The following is a 24,499-nucleotide window of genomic DNA, read 5'->3' as shown; positions in this document are numbered from 1 at the left end:
AAAGCAATGCCAGAGAAGGCGTTCTATCATTTTTGGAGGCTTTAGGGTATGCTAGCTCCGAGGATATGAGGGCATCCTGAACATTATGGTTATGAATTGATGACAGTTCCAGGCTTCATGCTGCTTCGTTTTGTCTCAGGGACTTTGCAAGCTCTCATTTAATTAACATGCCTGTTTCCCAGCAGAAGTTTTCAGCTGTAACAGTCATTTACTTTGCCTATAATGACTGACAAACATCATTCCAAAATGTCCTTGTTCTGGATGGACATTAATATCAGATTATGAAGCTGTTGACCTTCATGTAAAGGAGTCGAGAAACAATTTTACTTTTCAGTTAGAATTATAATTGGAGGTGATAACAAGCCGCTTTTGGTGTTGTCATCTGTCAAAAGCATTGTTTGGACATTTGCATCTCAGATTCCTGTTAACAGCACAATGGATTGCCACAACTCTATTTCTGTCTCAGATAGGCTTGAACAGCTGTGACTTGGTTGGTGTTACATATTCAGAGTCTGATTCTCTGGGAACTTCCAGGAATTAGATTTTTTGTGGCAAATTATTATGCAGAATTTGGGTGATCTGCTGTAATGTTAGGTACATTAGCCAGAGGCGAGGAGATTGTGCACCTGGATCAGTTGCATAGTGCGTTTTGCCTCTGCCACACCATGTACCCTGAGCCTTTCAGCACATTGTAGCCCTTGGGATGCAAATTTAGAACTTCTGATTCCAGAAGATGATATGCATCATGCAAAGTCCATGTATAATCTGCTATGTTATCTTTTATAATATTCATACATGGGAACTTTTAGAGAGGTTTTTTTTATATAGATATGAGATGTTACATTTTTGTGCCAGATTTCTTTAAAGAATCTGTAGCATTTATATGCAAGGCATATAAACAATCATATAATTCATTTTGTATGTTAGAAACCATGGGGAATTTTGTAACTTGTTTGTGTACCAGAGTTTCATCCCAGTGGTTTAGCTTAGTCTCATAGCACTTAATTTGTAGAAAATAATGACTGAAAGAAATGCATGCTAGGTTGGTAGTTTTGTTTCACAGATTGTGCTTTGTGCCTAGTGTGTTTTCAGTGTACCCTGAATCCTAGTGGTGGCTCTTGGACAGTACTTGTACCTTATATTTTTTACTGACCTGTTTCACTCATGTGTTTAACTGCAGTTTTCTGGTGTAGATAGCACCTTGCTATTTACTTAAGAGACAATCCTGATTTTTTATTTTATTGTTAATGATTTAGTTGTAAATCATCTGGATACAAATTAAAATACATGTGTTTATCCTGGGAAAGAGCATCTTGTATCAGTTTTTGGAAATTGCCTTGTTATTTCTGTTTAGTTTAAGTTCTGTAGTAAATGAATGTGAGTTATCTTGGTCCATTTCTTATACTGATGTTGGATATGAATTGTGCTTGCTTTTCTATGGTCTCTTTCCTCTGCTTCTTAGATAATGCTTTAAGTTAAAATATCAGACAGATCAATAGAGTTTAAGATATTAACTTTTCTTCAGTTACAGCCATCTTCACTTACAGTGTGAATATAATCTGTGGAAACTCAAGATGCAGTAAGAATTGTACCTCTCTCTGATAGGCACCAACAGGTGGCATTGGGGGAGGAGGTTTCAGACCCTTGGCCTCTTAACTGTGGTGTGCCACAGGGTTCTATCCTCTCTCCCATGCTATTTAACATCTATATGAAGCCGCTGGGGACAATCATCAGGAGATTTGGGCTGCAGTGTCACCAATATGCAGATGACACTCAGCTCTATCTCTCGTTTAAATCCTCACCAGAGTTGGCAGAGTTGTCCAAGTGCCTGGAGACCGTGAGTGGATGGATGGGAAGGAATAGGCTGAAACTGAACCCCGACAAGACCGAGGTACTACTTGTGGGGGACAAGAGAAGGTTGGGGAATGTTGACCTGAAGTTCAATGGGGTGAGTCTACCCCTGAAGGACCAGGTCCGCAGCCTCGGGGTTGTGCTTGATTCCAAGCTGTCCATGGAGGCTCAGATTTCGGCAGTGAGCCGGGCAGCTTGGTATCAACTTCACCTTATACGTAGGCTGCAACCCTACCTTCCTGCTCATCAGCTCCCACTTGTAGTACATGCCCTGGTCACCTCTCGATTAGATTACTGTAATGCGCTCTACGTGGGGTTACCCTTGAAAACGGTCCGGAAACGACAACTTATACAAAATGCGGCGGCTCGACTACTTACAAATAGTCGCCGCCGGGACCACATCACGCCAGTGTTGTTCGATCTACACTGGCTCCCAGTTGTTTTCCGGGCCCAATTCAAGGTGTTGGTATTAACCTTTAAATCCCTATACGGTCTCGGCCCAGTTTATCTAAAGGAGCGCCTTCAACGCCACCAATTATGCCGCCTGACAAGATCAGCCACACAGGGCCTTCTCTCAGTCCCGCCAACTAAATCAGCTAGGTTGGCGGGAACCAGAGAGAGAGCCTTCTCAGTGGCGGCCCCCACCCTCTGGAACTCTCTCCCACAAGATCTCCGGCTTGCCTCTTCCCTGAATATATTCCGCAAGGCCTTAAAGACCTGGCTCTTTCAACAGGCTTTTGGGATTTTTGGGGAGGGCTGACTTTTTTTTTTATTGAAATGCCTCCTACCCTGCAATGTTTTTATCTTAATTTTTATTGTTATATTGTATTTTGTTGTATTGTATTTTATTGTACTTGCCATATGTACGTCGCCTAGAGTGGCCATTGGCCAGATAGGCGACACATAAATTAAATTTATTATTATTATTATTATTATTATTATTAGGAAGTATTAATAGATACCGTTATGTTTGTGTGCTGGAATGTAAGGCTAAAAACAATTTAAGATGTCCTTCTTTAAATCTTCAAACCATAAAATTTAAAATAAAACACTTAAAAAACCTAGCAATTTCAACTATTCCAATAAGCTACACTGGAATATAAATACATTTTGATAATTCAAAAAGTCTGTTAGAAATGCAAAGAAAGCTTTACTCACCTAGTTAATGAACCATTCCATGTAGACATAAGAATAAATATTTGAACTAAGCCTTAATATCTGAAATATCAGTGTGCGGTTTTGGAAAAGGAATCAAGTAATTAGTAGTCTTTAAGTGTGTGGAATTATGTAGAAACAAATGATACTGTTTTCTACAGCAAATTAGTGAGGCTGAGTTGTTCAGAAGGTTTTCACAGGGTTTCCAAAAGAAGATTAGCATGCACTAAGATTAAGGAGCACTGGTAAATTTTTGGTAGAGAAATCAACAGATAAAATAAATTTGAAAAATGGCGGGAGGTGCACGTTTAGTGCTCAAAATTTGCCTTTGTTAAGTGGATTGCAAGCTTTTTCACACTTATTAATTATAGTAGATTTTTAGTTTAATTAGAGTAGGTTTTCTGAGACTAAACCTTTTTTATCATTAGGCTTTTTGAAACCTGTGAGATAAAAAGAAAGTTATTTTGGAACATTATTTACATGATTTTAATTAATGATTATAATCTCCGTGGTCAATTTTTGCAAAAGAGCATTTAATCCCTTAACTAGTTTTTATGATTTGTATTTTGCACAAACACTTCAGCCCTGCAATGTTTTCTCAGTTTCCCCATTTTTTAAAAAAAGCATAATTTTATTTTGTTCCCTCTTCAAACCACATTTCCTACCACAACACCTGTTTTTCATGCAGACTGAGCCGATAGGTAGCAAACTAAAGTTTGCTTTCTTTTGCCAAGATAGAACATAGCTCCTGGCAAGGTTATGTTTGAAAACAGTTTTTCATGCAGGGATCGTATACAAGCAGCATTGCTGTTGCCAAGATCCTCTGACTAATGAAGGGCTGGAACGATAGCGTATTCTTCTTCTTTGCTTGCGGCATGAACATGTAGCATTTCTTTTGAGAAAAGGCATTCTGGTGTTTCAAACAAAGCAGGAAGTTTAACCTTCTCAGAAGAAGGTCAGTGTTTTTACTGATAACACTGCGATGGGGGAACAACTTTATAAACAATATAAAAGATAAATTTTTTACCTGGCAGTAACAGATACAAACAATGAATTTACAGGATTTTTTCATTGAGGAACAGCATGAAAACTAGTATGGGTATCATCTTCTTTACTTCTCAGCACCGCATTTACTTCAAAGAGTTCCATATTAAGGACTTCAAGAACCTCCTGCTGCCTGGATACTGGCAATTTCAATTGTGAAATACAAAGACATTATAACCCTGTAAAGATTTTTTGTGGTCAGTGTGTAAGACTTGAGAGTATTTGCAATTCATTGTTTTCAAAATTATAATGTGCAGTATCTTCACGTTGGGAAGTACACATTTAACTGTGGGTTCTAATATGCCAGGTGTTTTCAAAAGTATATTGAGGGTCAATCCCAGTCTGCTACTGGAATTGTTTTTAAGATTTTTTAAAAAATGTTTTTCTTGTTTTATCATTTGTTGTTTGCAACCCTGGGCTCTTTTTGGGAGGAAGTGGCAGGAAGTAAATTTAATTAATAAATAAATAACAGCCAGTTAGGAATTGTGCAAATGTTTTAGTAAAAATAAAATAGAGGCAATCTGTTTAGTTTACTTGATTAACTTGTGTTGGTAAAGCAAAAGGAAATACATAATCAAATACTGTCCCACATCCCAGGGCATGAGGGATGAGGGAATATGATCCAGCCACCTTGCAGAAGCTAAGCAGATTTGGGACTCATCAGTGCTTGGAAGGGAAACTGCCTGGGAACTCTTATTCTATGATAGAAGAACTGTGGGATATACATTTATTAGTCAAATAAAGTAACTGAAATATTGTCCTTTGGTAGTATTAGGATGTTCATAGGATATTTGTCCCTTAGTGTTGTTCTTTATGCCTCTTTACAACTGAATAATCCATAAGTATTCCTATCTCTTCCTGATGGAGAGATATTGTTCTAAAGGATGGATTTGTGCCAGCCAATTATAATGTGGTGTGTTCCAGTAAATACCATGAATAGTTTGTGTGGCAAATCCCATGTCCTATTCCAATCAGACGTCCTTATCAAAGTCTTTAGCCGTAAAGTTAATATCTCATAAAACAGGTACTGACCTTAATACAATGTTCTTTAGCACTATGAGTTGCTATTTGGGTAGATGTTGTGCAGTTCCTTTCCTCCCAGCCATTGCTCCCCCCCTTCATTTTTTAAATCTCACTCCCCTTTTCTGCTTTAAAAAGATGAGCTGAATGTGATTATGGCTATCTGTTCATCTCAGACAGCCATGATCTGTTTGGGCTACATGTTGTGGTGGTGGTTATCCTAACATAATAATGTACTTTAAAACCAACATTTTTTCTGACTTTTTATAATCCCAGGAAGACATTACTCACATTCTGCCTATTTTTTTTAAAGTGGTTACTAATGTTTGTATGTGTGGATATTTTTGTTGTGTTGCTCCACAATAGCTGACAGTGCAATCCTAACCATGTGTATTCAGAAGTAAGTCCTATTGAATTTTGTAGGGCTGACTTCCAAGGAAATGGGATTAGGATTGCAGCCTAGATCAGCATATTGCGTTTGATCCAAAGTTAAGTGTGCATAAAGGGGGTTGATGGAAGGTGACTTCTCTGACTCCTCCTCTACTCTGAGCCCCCCTGAAAATGCTTCATCGAGGGTCAGGGGACCCTTCTAATCAGGTGGGCTGTGAAACTGGGGACTGAGAGGGTTCCTTGAAAATCCGGAGACAACTTTCATGAATGCGAAGTGCAGTAATGGTTGCTGTAGTAGTGGACTTGCTTCATCAGTAGAGGGCTGAACCAGGTGATCTTTGAAATCCCTTCCAACTCTGATTCTGTGAAGCAAATACGAACAGTGATGGAAACTACTAGATACTTTGCACTAAGAAGAGAAATGTTTATGAATTACAGCTGTAGCACTGGTGAGGATATAAGGATCTCAGTGAATCCATTTAATCTTTTCTAGATAACCAAGCAACTAACTTGCTGTGCTCTCATAACTGAATGCCCATCATGGCAGGTTTCCTGTTACAGGGTGCTGTGTACAGGTTTCAGTAGGTCTAGGTGCTACATCTTCCCAGCTGTCAGAATGATGGCTCATGTGGGCCTTGAAGGCAGAGTTGCTTAGCTCAACAAGTATATTGCTGCGCACAGAACAGTTTACTGATGTTGCTCTGTTTTCTAACTAACCCTTGCATTTACTCCTGTTTACAAGGTGTCTGGTTAGTATGTTTCACTTAACTTGTTCTAAAATTACTCCTGTGCAGATTGGGACATCAAAGGACCTGCATAATAGCAAATTTGTAAAGTAACCATTTACCTCTTAATTACTTGTGAACATAATTCATCATCCTTGCTGTTTACAACTTTTTAAGTACTATGGTATAAAATGAGAACACATTCTCAACCCCAGTATTCGAAAGATATACAAAGAAGATTGACTATGTGGTGCTTATACACAACATGAGAAAATGCTGTGTAATGCAGAAAAGCCATTCCTAAATGTCTGCATCCCTATTTTGCTTTGTTAATTGGCTTTATGCTCTAGGGGGCATTAATGCTGGAAGTGAACAATATACATGTACCACATTGCATTCCTTGAGCCAAGTCAATTAATCTCTCTCTACTTTTCAAAATAGTTTCTGTTTAGTAGTTGTTGTGCAAATTAGGCTCATTGTAATAAACAAGAAGACATTTGATAATTCACAAAACCCAGTGCAATAATCTGTAAAAACCTTAGTGCTTGTACACACAAAATAGCTACATTGGCCATTTAGTCTCAGAGAGTCTGTAATTATACATTCACATTTTGCAGGCAGTTTTTTGTAATAATATTTTTTTCTGCCCCTAATTAGGCTCTCAGTGTTTGATATAATGTATAGAATTGTGAATTATTTTTAATTACATTAATTTAAGGAATTAACCCTCTTTTTATAATCAAGGAAACAAGATGGTAGCTCTTGCTGAGAAATGTATGGTATATTTGAATAGCAAACCTTTCACTGTTTGTCTTACTGCTTGTATTCTGATTTATTTTATTTAACAAACTTTATATGCTTGATTTTAAAAACAACAACCTCAAAGCCATTTACAAAAAACCCTCAGGGCTGTGTTTAGGGCCAAACTAGAAGTGATGGCTCTTTTTCTTTTCTAAATATCAATTGTGTGGGAGGGCAAGCTGAATCAGAAACACAACACAGGGGAAAGGCTTTAACACTTTGACTTGCATCCAGTGTTGCACACATAGAGTTCCACTCATGCAACTGGAATTCCCTTCTCCTCTTCCTACATGCCCCCAAAATCTGCTCCTCAGGGTCCCCAACCCTCTGGAGCAGATTTTGAGGGTGCACAGGGGGTAGAGAGCAGGGGGAAGTTATGTTGCACAAGGGGAATTGATAGCATTGGATACGTTCCTTTGTTTTTGCTGAAGTCTCAATCTGGATTGATGCCCCTGCAACTGCTGTTTGTTCGAGAAGCAAAGCAACATTATTGCCAATGACACCTTCACTTCTAGATCAGATAGCAGTAATGGAGGGCCTTGATCTGGATCAAGATGACACCACAGGCAAAGTGTGAAAGCCACCTCACCACACTGTGATCCCAATCTGGACACTTTCCCTCCTCTTCTAGTAAAGAAAAAACAGGCATCCAAAAAAGCCTGTCATATAATTAGTCACATTTAATTTGACCCTTAGTGCTGATTTTGGGTCATGTTAAGCGCTGATTTTCACTTTAGCTAATATGTGAGTGCTTCTGCTTCAGTTGGGGTAACACCTTGTCAGGCAAAAGAACATCAATTTTTTGTTGTGTCTCAAAAAATGTTAACATTTAATGTCAACATGTTCATTGAGATACAGCTATTTAGAGGAAGTCAATTGCCTTTGGGTGTTTGGTTCAAAAACTGAAATGGCTATTTACATTGTTTGGATGTAAATACAGACTTTTTGTATAATTCTTCATGGTTGCATTTGAAGCCAATCTACATCTTAAAGATTCAGAACAAAATGCAATCTAAAAAAAGAATCATAATTTCAGTACAACACTAAAGTTTTTCCTGCAAAGTGTTGCATGGCATCTGAAAGACATGTATACACTACTGCAAATCATTTTACTAAAAGAAATATCTACAATTTGCGATACTGCACTTATACCTATTGGCAGTGAACTTCAACAAAGTGCAAGAAAAGAAACCCCTTTGTACTTGGAGAAAGAAGCTTCCTCTGTAGTGATAAACTATTGACTGTATGTCCTCACTGTTACTCCCCAAAGATTACTTTAATTATTACCATTGTGTCTTGTTATTGGTAACATCTTGGTCTTTTCTTTAATTGTACTTCTGGGCAGGCCAATTACTGGTTCTTCTGTCTTTGTTACTCTGGGAACATTTCCCCCCAGTCTACCAGGTGTCTAAGTGACTTTGTACCTCTCCTTAGTCAAGCTAGTATTATCCATACATTTCAAAAGATTAAAAGGTAAAAATATTGAACCAAATAAGAATTCTAGCAATAATTATACAGCCACAACCTGTAATCTTATTACTGCCCTTGCTCCATACTCTGACCTTCCTTTTCTGCAGTTTAAAGGTTAAAAAAAATGCATGGCAGATTTTTAATTAATTTAAGAAATTTAACATTGAAGTTTATGATTGCGCAGGCATGCTCAGTAAGAACCAACTGTCAGTGTTCTAAAAGCCAGACTCGCAGCTGTTTGGCTTGGCTAATCATGTATGTGGGATGTATGTGTTGTCTGTGTATCTGCATGTGTATGAGATTGAGGGAGATATGTCTCTGTGAGTGTGTGTATGTGTGTGCATGCATGTGTGTGTTTGCTTGACCAGACTGTCAAGGGAAGGAAGAGGAAGGAGCAGTGGGAATTGCCCATTCACTTGCCTGTTTGTTGCACACTAGCCATGTACAGTGACACTTCCTTCCTGATTGTGGGGGTGGTGGTTGGGTGCTCAGTATGGTGTCTGTGGGTATACACAACAGAGAGATGGAAGGATGTATGCATTGTTTATGTATGCATTTGTGTGAGAGGGGATTATGTATGTTTCATCTGTTCGTGTTCATGTGTGTTCATGTGTTCACTTGACTGGATTGTCATGGGGAGGGAGAGGAGGAAGCAATGATGGGGATTGTTCCATTCACTTGATAGTTGCCTACTGGCCACTTACTTCCTGATTGTCCATGTGTGTGGTCATTCTATAGTTTGTGCATGTGTGAGACAGAGAGAGAGAGATGCAGGTATGTCTCTGATTTATGTGTGTGGAGCAACCACTTGTATGTTTTCCCCTCCGTGTTAAAGAATGGCATCATGTGTGGGGGGGGCAGGGAAAACAATAGTGTGATCTCCACAATCAGCATCAGCAGGACATAGCTGACTTTCCACTCTAAGTGATATATCAAGAATCATATTAAGTGCCAAAGTATATCTTATAAATATTCTTTTTTTAGGTCATGAGTAATCATTATTTTGTTTATCCATGCAGCAACCAGGTTAGTTTATTCCCATCCTTCTGCTCTGGAGGCAGAAGAGCATTGTGCATTGGGACTTGACTCTCCTCTTGAACTAGCCAGAAACGGCTGAGTAGAAGTTCTGTGGAGCAGAGGAGGTTTTCATACATTTCTGACTTTGTTCTCCTGCCACAGAGAGCAATGTAGGCTATTCAGATGCGCCTTCTACAGCACATTCCCCTCACTTCCTCCTTTCAGAGGAGCCATTGGAGCATCGCAGTGAGGTTAAATAAGAGAAGCCAAGGCTGCTTCTCTTCAGGATCTCCTGGTTCTCTATATGTTAGCCAGACAGATAACGTTTCGGGGGGAGATCAGTTGACCTGCATGTGGGGGTTCTATGCCTTTTTTTAGTGCCCTAAAAATTCAGGTAGAGTTCAGGATAGAGTGAACTTTATTTATTTATTAGATTTATATCCCGCCTTTCCTCCCAGTAGGAGCCCAGACAAAAGCACTAAAAACACTCTAAAACATCATAAAGAAGACTTATATTTTAAAACATACATTTTAAAAACATATTAAAACAAAACATCTGTAAAAACATCCCCTTTAAAAAAAACCTTTAAAAACATGTTTTTTTTTAAAAAAATGTTGAAAAAATATCAAAAAGCAATTCCAACACAGATGCAGACTGGGATAAGGTCTTTACTTAAAAGGCTTGTTGGAAAAGGAGGGTCTTCAGTACGTTCCAAAAAGATAAGCCTGTCTAATATTTAAGGGGAGGGAATTCCAAAGGGTAGGTGCCACTACACTAAAGGTCTGCTTCCTATGTTGTGAGGAACGGACCTTCTGATAAGATGGTGTCTGCAGGAGGTCCTCACCTGCAGAGTGCAGTGATCGACTGGGTATATAAGGGGTAAGATGGTATTTCAGGTATCCTGATCCCAAGCTGTATAGGGCTTTGTACACCAAAACCAGAACGTTGAATTTAGCCCAGTAGCTAATAGGTAGCCAGTAAATTCTTTAAGCAGTGGGGTGACATGTTGGCAATACCCTGCCCCACTGAGCAGTTTCACCACCACATTTTGCACTAACTGCAGCTTCTGGACCAACCTCAAGGGCAGCTCAATTTAGAGTGCATTACAGTAATCCAGCCTGGAGGTTACCAGTGCTTGGCAACAGTGGTCAGGCTATCCCGGACCAGAAACAGCCGCAGCTGTCTTACCAGCCAAAGCTGGGCTCCTATTGGGAGAAAGGGTGGGATATAAATCTCTTAACACGGTTTCCTCTGAGCACCCTTTCTCGCATTGTGGAGCCCAGTTTGCACCTTGGAACACCAGTGAATTAAGGGCAATGAAACAGGGTGAATGACTGCTAGAGTGCAAGTGGCAGAAGATGTACTGTGAGGCTGATTGGGCATGAGTAAAACATCATAACCATGCCTTATATGTCTTGGTAAGGGCACTGAAGAAGGGCGTATGGCACATGTGTAGGAGCCTGTGCAGGGTGTGAACCTGTGCAGTGAACTGAATAATAGGAGAAAGTTGCCAGATGCCTTCAGAGTGAGAGTCTAATCAAATACTACTACTACTAATAATAATAATAATAACAGAGCCTGACGCATCTCGCTTTTCCACAGAATGCCAAGGGCATCAACAGGGTCACCTGCTCTATCTACTGGCAACTCCCCCAGGACATTCAGGAATCCTGTGGATTCCATTAGTCTCCAGGGGTGGACCATCATAATCTGTCCACTGCCCTTGATTGGAGCCGCAAGTCTAATCTTCACCAGGAAGTGGTCTGACCATGACAGTGGAGTGACATCCATCCCTCTCTCTCCAGACCAGCCCTTCCTCCATCTGGAGCAAAAACCAAGTTGAGGGTATGCCCTGCCCTATATGTCAGGCCGGTGACAACTTGAGACAGCCCCATGGTTGTCATGGAGGCCATGAAGTCCCGAGCCAGAACACTAGAGGCTGCCACAGCATGGACACTGAAATCACCCAGGACTATCATTCTGGGCTCTTCAATTGCACCGCCGAGACAGCTTCTGCCAGCTCGGACAAGAAGCTGCTGGGCACTAGGGTGCACAGAACACCCAGATTTTGGAACTTGGATCTTCAAACTGATGGTTAGGACATCCACAAGGGTTGTATGCCTCAGAGACCCAAATAGCATGTCTACACACCTACCCCCAGATTTCCACCACAAAGAGATTACCAGTATTGCTCATAAGTTACAGTGATTATCATCAAAGATACAGACCCATCTGGTACCATCACGAGGGTAAATGTAGATACAGTGACCTTGGTATGTTGATAAATGCTCCAGTTATAACAGCAGCAGTGTGACTAGCAGTAGAATATATTATTATTTATATCTCATGAGAGCCAGCATCATATTGACTCCAGAAGGAGGATGTTTCTAGAAAGCACAGTGGAGATAGACGCAGTTATTTAATTGTCAGTTATTATTTTTGCAGAGTAAAAAAAGGATGTGAATTGCATGTATATATGTTAAGGGGAATAAGCCTTATGGAGAATGTGCATATAATCCTTTCATGAAGAGTGAATTGTGTATATTTCTCAGTCTGTATACATAATTTCCAACAGACCTTGGGGAATGTGTCTGTATGCCTGAATTTTGTACTTTTTCCAGCCATTATGCATAATCTCCAACTTTGTATTGTTGGAGATATTATGTACATGTGGGGAATGTACACATCTCGAATATATTTTTACATTCTCCAGTCAATATGCACATTCTCCAGGCTGTATACATAGTGTCCAACAAACATACAATTTTCTCTATCATGAAAATCTCAGGGAAGAGACGATTTAACCAGCTCAGGAAAAGTTATCTAGCAGGGAAAGGTAGATTGGGAGAAAAAGAGTGTGAAGTACCTCTAATCCTACCCATTGCCATTTCTGGTTCCACACACTGCTGGCAAATTGACGTATACCATTCTGCCTGTCAGTTTTTCATAATTGGATTTAAACAAACTAATGTTTTGCCAATTTTTCTTATTTTGTTCTTATTTTGACTGGAAGATGCATTCACATTCTCTTCCATCTCTTGACACTGCAGTCCAAAACCTGGCTGGGGAGCATCAAGGCTTAACAGAGGGGGAGGACCACCACTACCTGTCCAGCTCATGCCAGCTAGGGCAAAAGGCGGCAAGGTATTGCTTCAGCAGCAGGGCTGGGTCAGCCTCACTGACATGATATCAGGCTCGGTTTGAGCTGCAGGCTGGAACAGAGATTTAACTCCCTGCCTTCTGCAATAGGTAATGTGAGTTGGTGGGCTGCAAATGCAGTTGTGGCCCTGCTGCTCTGCTAAACCATGATCCCTCACTGGAGTTTGGACTATGCATATTCTAACCTGCCGACATCCAGTCCTAAAGAGTACAACAGTGATAGCAGGATAGGCCAACCACTTTTTCTATTAAGCAGAAATGGCAGTGGGAAGAATCTGAGGTACGTCATACTCTTTACCTCCAAGACCTCTTTTTCCTGGGGGGTAGCCCTTCCTCAGCTGGTTAAACCTTCCCTCCCCTGTGATTCCCATGATGATTGACCCCATACTGCTAGTAAGTCTTTTCCTTAGCTTCATAGGACCAGGGGGCAGGAGTTTCCATCAGAATTGTAGGAGGGGAGGTTTAAACCTTTCCTCTCCCTGCAATCCCCTTGTGCTGTACATTCTCTAAGACCTGTTGGAGATTATGCACAGTGGCTGCAGAATGTACAAAATTCACTAAAATTTGCACATTCCCCAATAATTCTTGGGAATTATGTACATTGCCCAGCGAATGTACAGAATTCAGCCAAGATATTCACATTCCCCAAGTCCTGTTGGGAATTTTATATAATGGCTGAAGAATGTACAAAATTCAGGCCATAGAGGCACATTTCCCAAAGCTGTTGGAGATAATGTATATTGAAATGTGCACAATTCCCTTTTATGGAAGGATTATATGCAAATTCTCCATGAACCTGGTGAATGTGCACAGTCACCAGTTTTAGTGCATATTAACTGTTCAACATATAATCCTGTGTGTGTGCGTGCATGTATATATGTATATACATACACACACACCCCCGCAAAAAAACTTTTTAATATAGGAATGGGATTTGTTCTCTCCATCCTCCCTGACCCGCATGCATTCATCTAGATTTTGACTTAATGTAGTTTATGTAAATAATAAACTCTTGAATTTCTTTTAAAAAAACAATAAAGCTAAATATTCCATGATATGCAGTCTTTTTACAAAAGCATATTCTCAATACTTACTGATTTTGTAGCATGACATTGGTTCTGACCTTAAGCTAGGAAAGGTTTTCATTTTAAATTTGCTTCTTTCCTTATAATTTTAATCTTGACTATTTTGTGTCTTTATGGTTCCTCCAACTGCAGCTGATAAACAGCTCAGCCTGCCCCCTCCCTTTCTTGGCAACCATTGTATTTATAAATTGAACATGAATCAAATTAGGAACCTGATTTTTTCAACATAGTACTTAATTTTTTCCTACATTTTATAACTGCATCTCACAGAAATACTTCGTGTCTTACCTATTTAAATAATTTATTTCAGGTGTCCCATATCTTTCTCTTGGGATTAATACTCATGATGTTTATTCTTATGATGTATTTCAGACATTATTTCTTAATATAGAAGCAATATCTGTTTCTATTGAAACATTTACTTGCTAGTAGCAAAAGCGTGCCCTCGAAGTATTTACTGCTAGTGTATCTCTTGCAATCCTGGTTTATGTATCATGTCTGTTTTCCATTACCCCCAGTCAAGAGAGTCATTTATGCATCTAGATGTGAAGCCAGTAGCATTTCCACACTGGATGAATTCTCTCTGTGTCTCTTCAAGGATAAGTCCTTTGTTGGTGCAAATTACTTTTAATACAGTTTTTAAAGTTTTTTTTTCTAACCAAGACTTGTACTTTGTTGCTTTTTATCAAACTGAAACAGGCAGCTTTAATCCCGAGAATCATTGTCCACCATAAGAAGTCTACCTATTGTGCACTCTTTTCAGGATAGCAAAATAAAAGATAAAAGGGCCAAAACAGTAAAGATCCTTAATGCTGATCTACAAGTTTGTTCTGGCAGCTATGTGGAGAATCCTCTGATTGTTGTTGTTTTTTTAAATCCTTACGAGAACTTCCACCATCTACAGCAGATGAGAAGTATGCTTCATAAACAAGCAAGAGTCTTGTAGTACCTTAAAGACTACATTTTTTAAGGTATAAGCTTTTGTGCTTCACAATTTACAACACAGAATTAGAAGGTCTGATATACACCCCTAACGTTCAGCTCTTTTTTAGTATGATCAACAGGATTTAAAAAGTGCTTAACTTTGGCTGGATCGTGCTCACTGTGAATAATATTTAAATGAATCACTTAGTCATACTTTTTTGTGCTCTCCCTAAATGTTATATATGCTCACTATATTGTTCTCAAATTTGCTAGATTTTCATTCAGCACTTAGCAATTTCACATTTCTCCTATGAATAACATCTGTACATATATTTTTCTCCATATATGCAGTTTTTTCCCTGGTTCATGCATTTCAGCATCTTCATAGTTATTTTTTTAACTATGTGAATTTTCATGCTTTTCTTGTTTGATAGCACAAATGATTTTTTCTTAGAAAAATATTTACATTGTTCAAATGTGATCTGGCTTGTGCATTCTGATGCTCATTCCAAATCTCATCAGACTGTGTCTCTAATGGTGTCATTTTCTTTCACACCAAGGTGATTGAAACTCAGTTCTTTAAAGTAAAATGTCCTAAACCAGTATCTGGCAGCTCCTATTAACTTGAGTGCATCACAAACAGTAACAAGGTCTCTAAGGACCACTTTTCTTACAAGCTGTGTAGTCATATTTCCTCATTAGTTCATTTCAATTGTCACTTATGCCATGTCCCAGGCTTTTGTAGAGTAGTTCAAAAAACATAAAAAGCTATGTATCCATGTAGAACAGAAAATTATTTTCTGTAATTTAAGATCCCTTTGAATCCATTTGATAGCTTGTAGCTTACATAGTTTAATTAATTAACCTTTACCAAGATTCAAGACAGAAAACTAGGAAGAACTATCCTAGGAAAAGTGCACAAATTGTAATGTACAATATATCACATCTAGCTTTGATTTTAAAATAATTATTTTAGTATTTAAATTGCTATGCTCACTGCATGAGAAAAAGCAGAAAAGCGTGAACATAATCTAATTGCTAAAGTGTTCAAATGTGCCCAGTATGAATATAGTATTGCCTTACAATGTTACAGTCTGTTAGTATATACTGTTCTATATTTCTATGACTACATTTGGTATCTTTAGGGTGCTAATTAGGGTGAAAGGCTGTGTTGTACAGAACTTGTTGTTCTCACGTTTCATGTTACTATATTTTAGTAGCGTAGTATGTGTATGGATTCTGATATGTGAAATAATTTGGTTTACAGCTTCAGGAGCAATTCACTGTATGTACCAGTTCAGGTATCAGAAAGTTCAAATATACTCACATGTGTAGTTTTCCAGATAGAAGCATAAGAACTATGTAGAGAACTTGCAAGATGGTACAATAAGTGATTAATGATATGTGTTGTCAATAAAAAAAATGCTACTTCTGAAAAAAGCAAAAGCTGAAATTGCTAAAATGTATAACACAAAGGAAATTATTTACATAGTAGAACCTTAATACCTGTGCTTACGTCTGTTTTGTTTTTTATATATTTTGACAAAAGAATGCAAAATACAATGAGGAGTAGTAGTATATACAATTCTATAATTCTGTTAAAAACCACTAAAAGCCATTGGAACGTAAATCTCCATTCTGATTAATGCATGTTTGTGTGCTCGAGTGGTGGATGATGTTTCATGCTCTGATGTTTGCTGACATGTGTTGTAATCATTTTGGACATACAGCAATGAATTAAGGTATAAATTTATAATTTTTGTGGGTAGTATCTGAAATCCCATTAAAATTGTAAACTACAACATAATAGTATCTCTAAGTTAGATGAAGGTTAAAATCCTTTGCAATTTTTTTAAAATATAACTCTGTTACACACATTGTGATATTCAACTTTTTGTTGTCAGTCTGAAATACTTGTGTAATATTTCAAAATTAAGAATACAGGAGACAGAATGAGGCAAGTCCTTCATGTTGTGAAAATATATATTTTCCATGAAAGAATCTTGCTGAAATTATCAAAATGACTCAGATTGAACAGTAAGGCTCTAATGTAATCTGAAATAGCTTTGGATCTAGAATTTCAATTACCTAGTGGCAATTGGTTTCTCATTAATATAAAATTTATATGAACACTGATTAATTCAGAGATGTATGTATTCCAGATGTGTCGAGGTCATTGCTAAAGAAGGACAGAACCTGAAAGAACTTTACTTGGTGTCATGTAAGATCACAGACTATGGTACGTAATACTCATTTTTAAAACAAATGTATGCCTTTTAAAAATGTAGAATAAATGTTCATAAATATATAGCTTCAAAATTGATTTGGAAGCAGTTAACAACACGAGCTATTAAACTAAATATGGTTGAAAAAGATGGACCCATAATACTACTTGTTTTTCTTAATGGATACTAAATATTTAAATGTTTCAAAGTCTAGAAAGGTCTCTTTGGAAACATGGTAAAACTAAAGGAAAGCAATGATGGCCTGGTTGCTCAGTTAGTTCATCATTGGTGCTGCCATGTGTCCTAGATTAGAGTCCTCTGTTTAAAGGCATCCTCTATTTGAGGGGCTGGTTTAAAGACAAAGATTCATAAGAAGGGAGAGTGAGCAGAGATCTTTAAGCTGCCCATCAACACTTGGTCAGTCTTTCCCCACTATGGTGAGATGTATTATATTTCTATTTTAATAATAGTACAGTAATACCTTGCATTAACATACTCAATGGGACTAGAGCGAGTACGTAAACCGAAAATGTCCTTAAAGTGAAGCACTACCTTTTAAAACTTTTTTTACCTAAAGCCTCTGCTGCTCCACTGCTGCACTGCCGCGCCTCCCAGCTGATCGCGATCGTGCCTCCCAGCTGATTTGCGGTGGTGCGATCACGTCTGTTTCCACCCCCCTCTAAAGCCTCTGCTGCTGCGCTGCCACGCCTCCCAGCTGATTTGCGGTGGCGTGATCGCGTCTATTTCCACCCCCACTCCCGTTCCGTGCCTGGTACTGCCAGGCAAAGGGGCGAGATTGTGGCCGCTGCCGAAGCACAGGCCGCCATCAGGGGTGTGTGTGTGTGTGTGTATGCGGCGCGCCGGTGCGCCGGTGTAACACGCAGAAAGGAGGCAGGGCGGCTGAAGGCCATTTAAGGCCACTCCACCAGCCTCCCGCCCTCCTTTGAATTTTGGCGGTGACAGAGCTTCGGCTTCAGCGGCGCGGCGCGGCTCCTTTGCCTTCGCACGTGGGCCTCCGGAGGCTTTTCTGAGGCCAGGCCAGGTGCTCGGCGGCGATCGCCCCCCCACGCCCCCTCGGGAGACAGGGAGGCAGCGGCAGCGAGGCTGGGCATAGCGGAGCTTGGCGGCGGCATCGAAGCCTACGCGGCCAGGCCCTGGCGGCGGCGGCTCGCTCACCAGTGCACGTGGCTTCCTAGGGCTCGTTCTCAGGGCAGTGCGGTGTGGCGGCGAGGCCCCTGGCTCAGCAGTTTGGGAGCAGGGAGCCCTCGGCCATGGGAGTCCCTCCAGCAGCGGCAGGAGGCATCAGCAGAGCCTGTGGCGCGGCGCAGACGACAGCAGCAGCGACTGACCACGGCGGCAAGGCCTAGCGGCAGCGGCGCAACTCAGGCAACGCGGCCCTGTGGCTGCTTTCTTTGTAGGATAGCTGCAGGGGGATCCCTGTGGGAGGGTGGGAAGGTTATTGCCCCTTACTCACCCCATAGTAAAGGAATTGGGTTCCAGCCCCATCACCCCCCCCAAGTAGGCACTTGTTGGACCAGGCGGCCTGGATCGCTGGGGCTGGATAAGGGGGCCTATCTGTAGGTGGCCGGGGTGTGCGGGGTTAGGAGAGGGCACTGTCTGGCTGGGCTGTGAGGGTGCTGGTCCCCCTTTAGGGACCCCCAAGCTGACCACTCCTTATTTCTCGGGAGGCACTCCCTCCCTCTTGCTTTGGCAATGGAGCATAGGCCGTGGGGGGGTCTTTAGTTGAAAGGGATTGACCTGGCTAAGCTCCAGCTCAGGATGCCACCCAAAAAGGGCAAGGAGGGCCGAAAGGGAAGGGAAAGGGCCCCCAGGGCGGAGGGTAGACGCCCACCCCCATTCATGATAAAGGAGAACAGTAACGTTATCTGCCTCCTCTGTGCAAGACATTTTCCTGGCTGTCATAACCTTTGCTCTCAAACAGAGGCTGAGCACAGATTTTGGAATATGCTTTTTAAAAGTAGGAGCTAGACCACAACAGAGCAAATGCGCAATTGCAACACAGCTGTATATGACACTCTCCTCTATGTTTAAACGCATAGTTTTCGATAAAGAAGCATTCCCACCTTTATTATCCTGCACCCAGATAAGCCCCGTCACACCCCCCATTAGGTGCACCCAGATAAGCCCCGTCACACCCCCCATTAGGTACACCCAGATAAGCCCCGTCACACACCCATTAGGTCACTTGGTGGCCCAGGAGGCCTGGATTGTCTGGGGCTGTACGGGGGAGCCAATTGGTTGGTGACTGGGGGGTGCAGGGTGAGAAGAGGGCACAGTCCGGCCAGGCTGTGAAGGTGCCAGGGCCCCTCTAGTGCTCCCTCATGCTTACCACCTCTCCTTTCTGGATGAGGCACTCCCCTGGCTTCTGCAACAGGGCATAGGCCGGGGGGGGGGCTTTAGCGGAAGGGAATAGACCTGGCTACACGCTCAATCTCAGGATGCCACCCAAAAGGGGCAAAGTGGGCCGAAAGGGGAGGGCAGGGCCCCCAGGGCGGAGGGTAGATGCCCACCCCCAGCTGTGGAGGAGTGGAACATAGCCAATGTAGGAGACACTTCTATTGGGGGTCCCTTGCCCACTACAGAAGGTGAAATAGGAGTAGACTCCTCTTCTTGATACTGAAGTGTATTTTTAGTTTAAACCAACTGTTTCTATTCATTTACCAAGTACCTAGAGAGGTGCTGGGCTATCTGGCAGCTGGACAGCCATCTGTGGGGATGCTTTTATTAAGGGATGTACTGAAAAGGCCATTCCACTTCCACACTGTCTTTGCAAACCACGAAAGTTTGGAGATGCTCTGTCATAACGTAGCAATATTCTGAGATATCATATAATGGTGGCCTCTATGGCATGCACCATTAAAATGGCAGCTGCAAGCAGTGAACGCTGTGGGTGATGTTTCATCCTAGAGCATTTAGGGAGAAACATGTGGCCATCAGTTGGAGGCCATTTGGATTGGAGCTATGCAATGTAATGACAAAGAGCAGAGGCTTTTTGAGGAGGGCAGGTGGCAGCCACAGTCAGAAAGGAGGCTGCAGGAGCCAGTAGGGATCCCAATTAGTGCTGCAACTTCACCTCCAAAACTACCTCACTTCCGCAAATGCACAGGGAGCTCATCCCCTCTTTTCACTGTCAAGCTTCTCCTCCCCAAATACGTTCTTCAAAACCCTGCGATATTCTGAGTAAACATAATTGGGATTCTGCTGTATGGGCGCAATCATGGACGCCCTTCCATGGGAAGAAGTAACCATACACTCGGTGGGATTTTCTCATAAGTAAATGTGCATAGAATTGGTCCACGTCATATTTCTCTGAGTAAATTATCTAAACATAAGGGAATTCTTTGCAGTAATCATGTACAGGCTGCACGTTTGCTTGCATCTTCTCTTTAGCTAGTTTGCAAACTGACTGTAGATAAGGTGGCCACCCTTGTTTTACAGGCCACTAGTCCTGTGCTTTTAAGAGTCAGTTGGTCTGCAGACATTAGAAGATGACATTGCTCAACTCCATCTAACAACTGCTGGATATGAACCCGCAATTAAACACGCCAGAAGTATAGCAGAGGCTGCTCAAGGAAAGTGCCCCTTCCCAGCTGGCAGACTGCCCGGCTTCTGGGGAGACTCATTTTATGATGCGGTTTTTCTTTATTAGGTGGTTTTCTGGATCCTATACTGTGGCCCCCGGCTTGCCCTTATGGCCGGCAATTTTAAATCAGCCTTAGGTACATACACTTGGGCAGGGTTATTGGCCCCTTCCCATCATCCCTACAAGTGGGGTAAGTCAGTAGTGGTTTCATACCAGATAGTCTATGCACAGTGCACTACACTGCATTCAATGTGGTGCGCGCCTGTGGCAGAGGTGCGTTATGGGCAAGTGTGGCAGATAATGTGCCTGCATTGCCGGCTCTCGAGTTTTTGCCTTTTTGGTCGACTATGCAGCAGAGCATTACCTATGGGCTGCTGTATTCTTGTATGGAGCACTTCAGCTCCTTCTTGGAAGGGACAGTCAGGAGACGAGGGGGCTCTGAAGTAGTAGGGCACTATTTTCATGATTTACGGTTCATGGGTAGGGTGGACTTTGGGTGCAGGTTCCTTACCACAGCTTCAGGGTTTGTCTTTGTTTTGTTTTGGCTGCCTTACGTACCAACCTGTGGTGTGCCCCCCCTTTTCCTGCAGTGTGCCCATGGTGTTTCAGTTAGAGGAGGGACCGACTCTGGGGGGGTGAGAACTGCTAGTCCCATACCACACACTGGGAGATGGGGGAGGGGAGTCAGAGATGGCCATATGCCTATCTTTGCCCCAGCATGCTCACCAGCTATCAGAGAGCAGGAGAGGATTTCTGGGAGTTACAGGCCGGCAGGGGCTATACAAATCCCGCCAGGGATTGTTGGTCAGGGAGGTGCCCTGTGACCAGCTGTTGCAGGCAGCGGCCCTCACACCATCCGGCTGTCCAAAGTTTGTTTCCAGGCAGACCAGGGGCGCAAGAGGCGCACCATTATTTTATCCTGCCCCAGGACTGGACACTTGTCCCGTGAGGGCGTCATGGTGTTTTTGTTTTTGTTTTGGTTTTTGGCCTGTAGCTACAGGCCCGATTGCCTGATAATCAGGGGGAGGGATCTTCCCTCATAAAGTTTCGGCCTAGCGTCACAGAGCCTAGGAGCAGACGCATGGGGGTTTTGGGGGGACATGCTCCTATGGAATTAGGGCTGCATACCCGGCAGGTGAATTGCCTACCTGGAGTACATTCACCCCTGGGGTGAGTCTGAAGGTCCAGGACCCAATTGTTCACGATTGTTTCTGTTTTGGCAGGTTGCTGGACGGGGATGGAGCAGTTTCACAGCCTACTCTGCAGCCATGGCATGATCTTCTAGGCTGGCCGTGGGGCTGCAAACGCACATTGGTTCACAGCCAGGCCTCTGATGGTGGGCCACAGTTTGGTGGCTGGGTCGACAGAGTATGCGCTGGGGATGGTCTCCTATCCATGTTGTTCCAGCAGGGTTCAGTGCGGAAGGTCCCGCAAGTGGTGGTCATTCCCCGGGGTGGGAATGACCTTGGTTACTCAAGGGCAAGGCCCTCAGGGGCAGGCATGTGAGGACATGCAGTTGAGGCCACGATAGCCTCTGGTCATCTGCTGTGGTCAGACATGGAGGGGTCATTCCCCTGGGTGGGAATTACCTTGGTTACTGAAGGGCAAGACAGGTGAGGACATGCAGTTGAGGCCATAATAGCCTCTGGTCGTCTGCTGTGGTCAGACAGGGAGGGCAAGGCCCTCAGTGGCAGGCATGTGAGGACATGCAGTTGAGGCCTCGGTAGCCTTGGGTCATCTGCTGTGGTCAGACATGGAGGGCAAGGCCCTCAGTGGCAGGCATGTGAGGACATGCAGTTGAGGCCTCGGTGGCCTTGGGTCGTCTGCTGTTGTCAGACATGGAGGGCAAGGCCCTCAGTGGCAGACATGCTTGACATGCAGTTCGGGAGGCAGCAATGCCATCCTTCTGATGGACCTGCAGAGGGGTCTGCATAAGATTCTTATCGGGTGTGGGGTAAAGGGAGACTAAGCAGAGGCTTGTCCCCCTTTTGTGGCAAAGAAGTGTGGGAAAAGGTTTAAAGGGAAAGGGCAGCTAGGTGACACCTTTAGGCACCTTTGGGGGTGATTGGCGGTCTGGGGGCCTGCAGCTCAGGGCTATACGGCCCGGGGGGCAGAACACGGGCCGCCTTTGGGGCCAACGTGCCTCATCCGCTCGGAGTTTCATGGCTCCGGGGGGCGGTGATGCGGGTTGGACCCCCTACACATCTTCAGGGTGTGGCTTGAGCTGGGGTCTGGCACAGGGCAGCCCCGGGCTCAGGCAAGGTTTGGTCGCCCTATGGCTGCAAGCAGGCTTTGCCTGGATCATCAGAATGCTCCCGCACTTGATTTCCCCTCTGCAGGTTCATTATTCTAATTGATTCCGTTTAATAAAGTGGCCCATGATTTAACCCAATGAATGGTGTTTGTGTTTTATTTCGGCAATAGGCCGCAATCCCGTTCCGTGCCTGGTACTGCCAGGCAAAGGGGCGAGCTTGCGGCCGCTGCCGAAGCACAGGCCGCCATCAGGGGTGTGTGTGTGTGTGTACGCGGCACGCCGGCGCGCCGGCGTAACATGCAGAAAGGAGGCGGGGCGGCTGAAGGCCATTTAAGGCCACTCCACCAGCCTCCCGCCCTCCTTTGAGTTTTGGCGGCGCCCGCCTGCCCCTCCCTCTGCTGCAGTGTGATTCATTTGGTCGCTACGGGGCCGACTAGGAATTTTTGGCCTGTCTGCCTCGCTTTGCTGGCAGGTTTCTTTTGCCTACTCCACACTGTGGTTGGGGGGACGGGTCAAGGGTTAGCACGGGTGCCTTTGGGGTTAATAGGCTGATTGGTCTGTTTTTAGCTTCAATATGTCAACGGTCACTTGAGGCAAAGAAGTGCGGGAAAAGGTTTAAAGGGAAAGGGCAGCTAGGTGACACCTTTAGGCACCTTTGGGGGCGATTGGCGGTCCGGGGGCCTGCAGCTCAGGGCTATACGGCCTGGGGGGCAGAACACGGGCCGCCTTTGGGGCCAACGTGCCTCATCCGCTCGGAGTTTCATGGCTCCGGGGGGCAGTGATGCGGGTTGGACCCCCTACACATCTTCAGGGTGTGGCTTGAGCTGGGGTCTGGCACAGGGTAGCCCCGAGCTCAGGCAAGGTTTGGTCGCCCTATGGCTGCAAGCAGGCTTTGCCTGGATCATCAGAATGCTCCCGCACTTGATTTCCCCTCTGCAGGTTCATTATTCTGATTGATTCCGTTTAATAAAGTGGCCCATGATTTAACCCAATGAATGGTGTTTGTGTTTTATTTCGGCAATAGGCCGCAAGCGCTAAAGCCTCTGCTGCTGTGCTGCGTTTCTGGAGAAATACAGGCATATGGAGCATGTACATTATAGCGAGGCAACGTTAAGTGAAGTGATGTTAAGCGGGGTATGCCTGTAATTATTTCCAAATTTGCAAGTATACGTATGTATTAACATATGCACATTTTATGCAAATTGGTATCATCTTCTTTGGAAATGTATTTCCTCTTCGGGGCAATGTGTAAGTAGCCACTGTATTCATCATGAACTTGAAAATCTATAGGCAAAGCATAGTTTAAAGCTGTATGTCTGCTTTTGTGCAGTGGCCTCCAGAGAAAGAACAATAGCAGTTTTTCAGTTTATCATTGTGCTGAATCATAGCTGGGATTTCTTAACCTTGATTTGGTGCAATGTCTCAACTGAATCATTGTTTAACTATAAGCACATATTTGGAATTCTTATTAAGGGAGCTTTGAGCATTACGTGACAAACTTGAAACGCAGCATGGGACTGCTGTCCAGATTATGTTTATGTCTGTATGTATGTGTAAACTGGATATAACCAGATAAGTCTAGTTTATAGAAGCTAACTCATAGGAGAAAAATGAGTAAAGCTGCTAATTGGTCTCCAAGTTTGAATGTATTTCTTGTTGTTCACATAGATAAGTTTTTTGGGGAGAGGGGGAGGGTTGCATGTGTTAAGAAAGCTTACGAAATGAAATGTGAAGTACCTTTATTTTATAGCTACATAACCTTAGATGCAAAGAA

General features: G+C 42.9%; 1 protein-coding gene across 2 annotated transcripts in view; it reads left to right on the top strand.

The window, feature by feature from the left end:
* FBXL17 (F-box and leucine rich repeat protein 17) overlaps positions 1-24,499 on the top strand; it is a 284,885-nt gene that overhangs the window by 140,939 nt on the left and 119,447 nt on the right. For both annotated transcript variants that reach the window (XM_061623634.1, XM_061623643.1), the window contains exon 7: positions 16,805-16,881. In XM_061623634.1, coding sequence (XP_061479618.1) covers positions 16,805-16,881 — 77 coding nt within the window. The remainder of the gene's footprint in view (positions 1-16,804; positions 16,882-24,499) is intronic.

The sequence above is a fragment of the Rhineura floridana genome, chromosome 1 (genome assembly GCF_030035675.1).
Source record: "Rhineura floridana isolate rRhiFlo1 chromosome 1, rRhiFlo1.hap2, whole genome shotgun sequence".
In the NCBI taxonomy this organism is placed as follows: Eukaryota; Metazoa; Chordata; class Lepidosauria; order Squamata; family Rhineuridae; genus Rhineura; species Rhineura floridana.
This window is presented reverse-complemented; position numbering and strand designations above follow the sequence as displayed.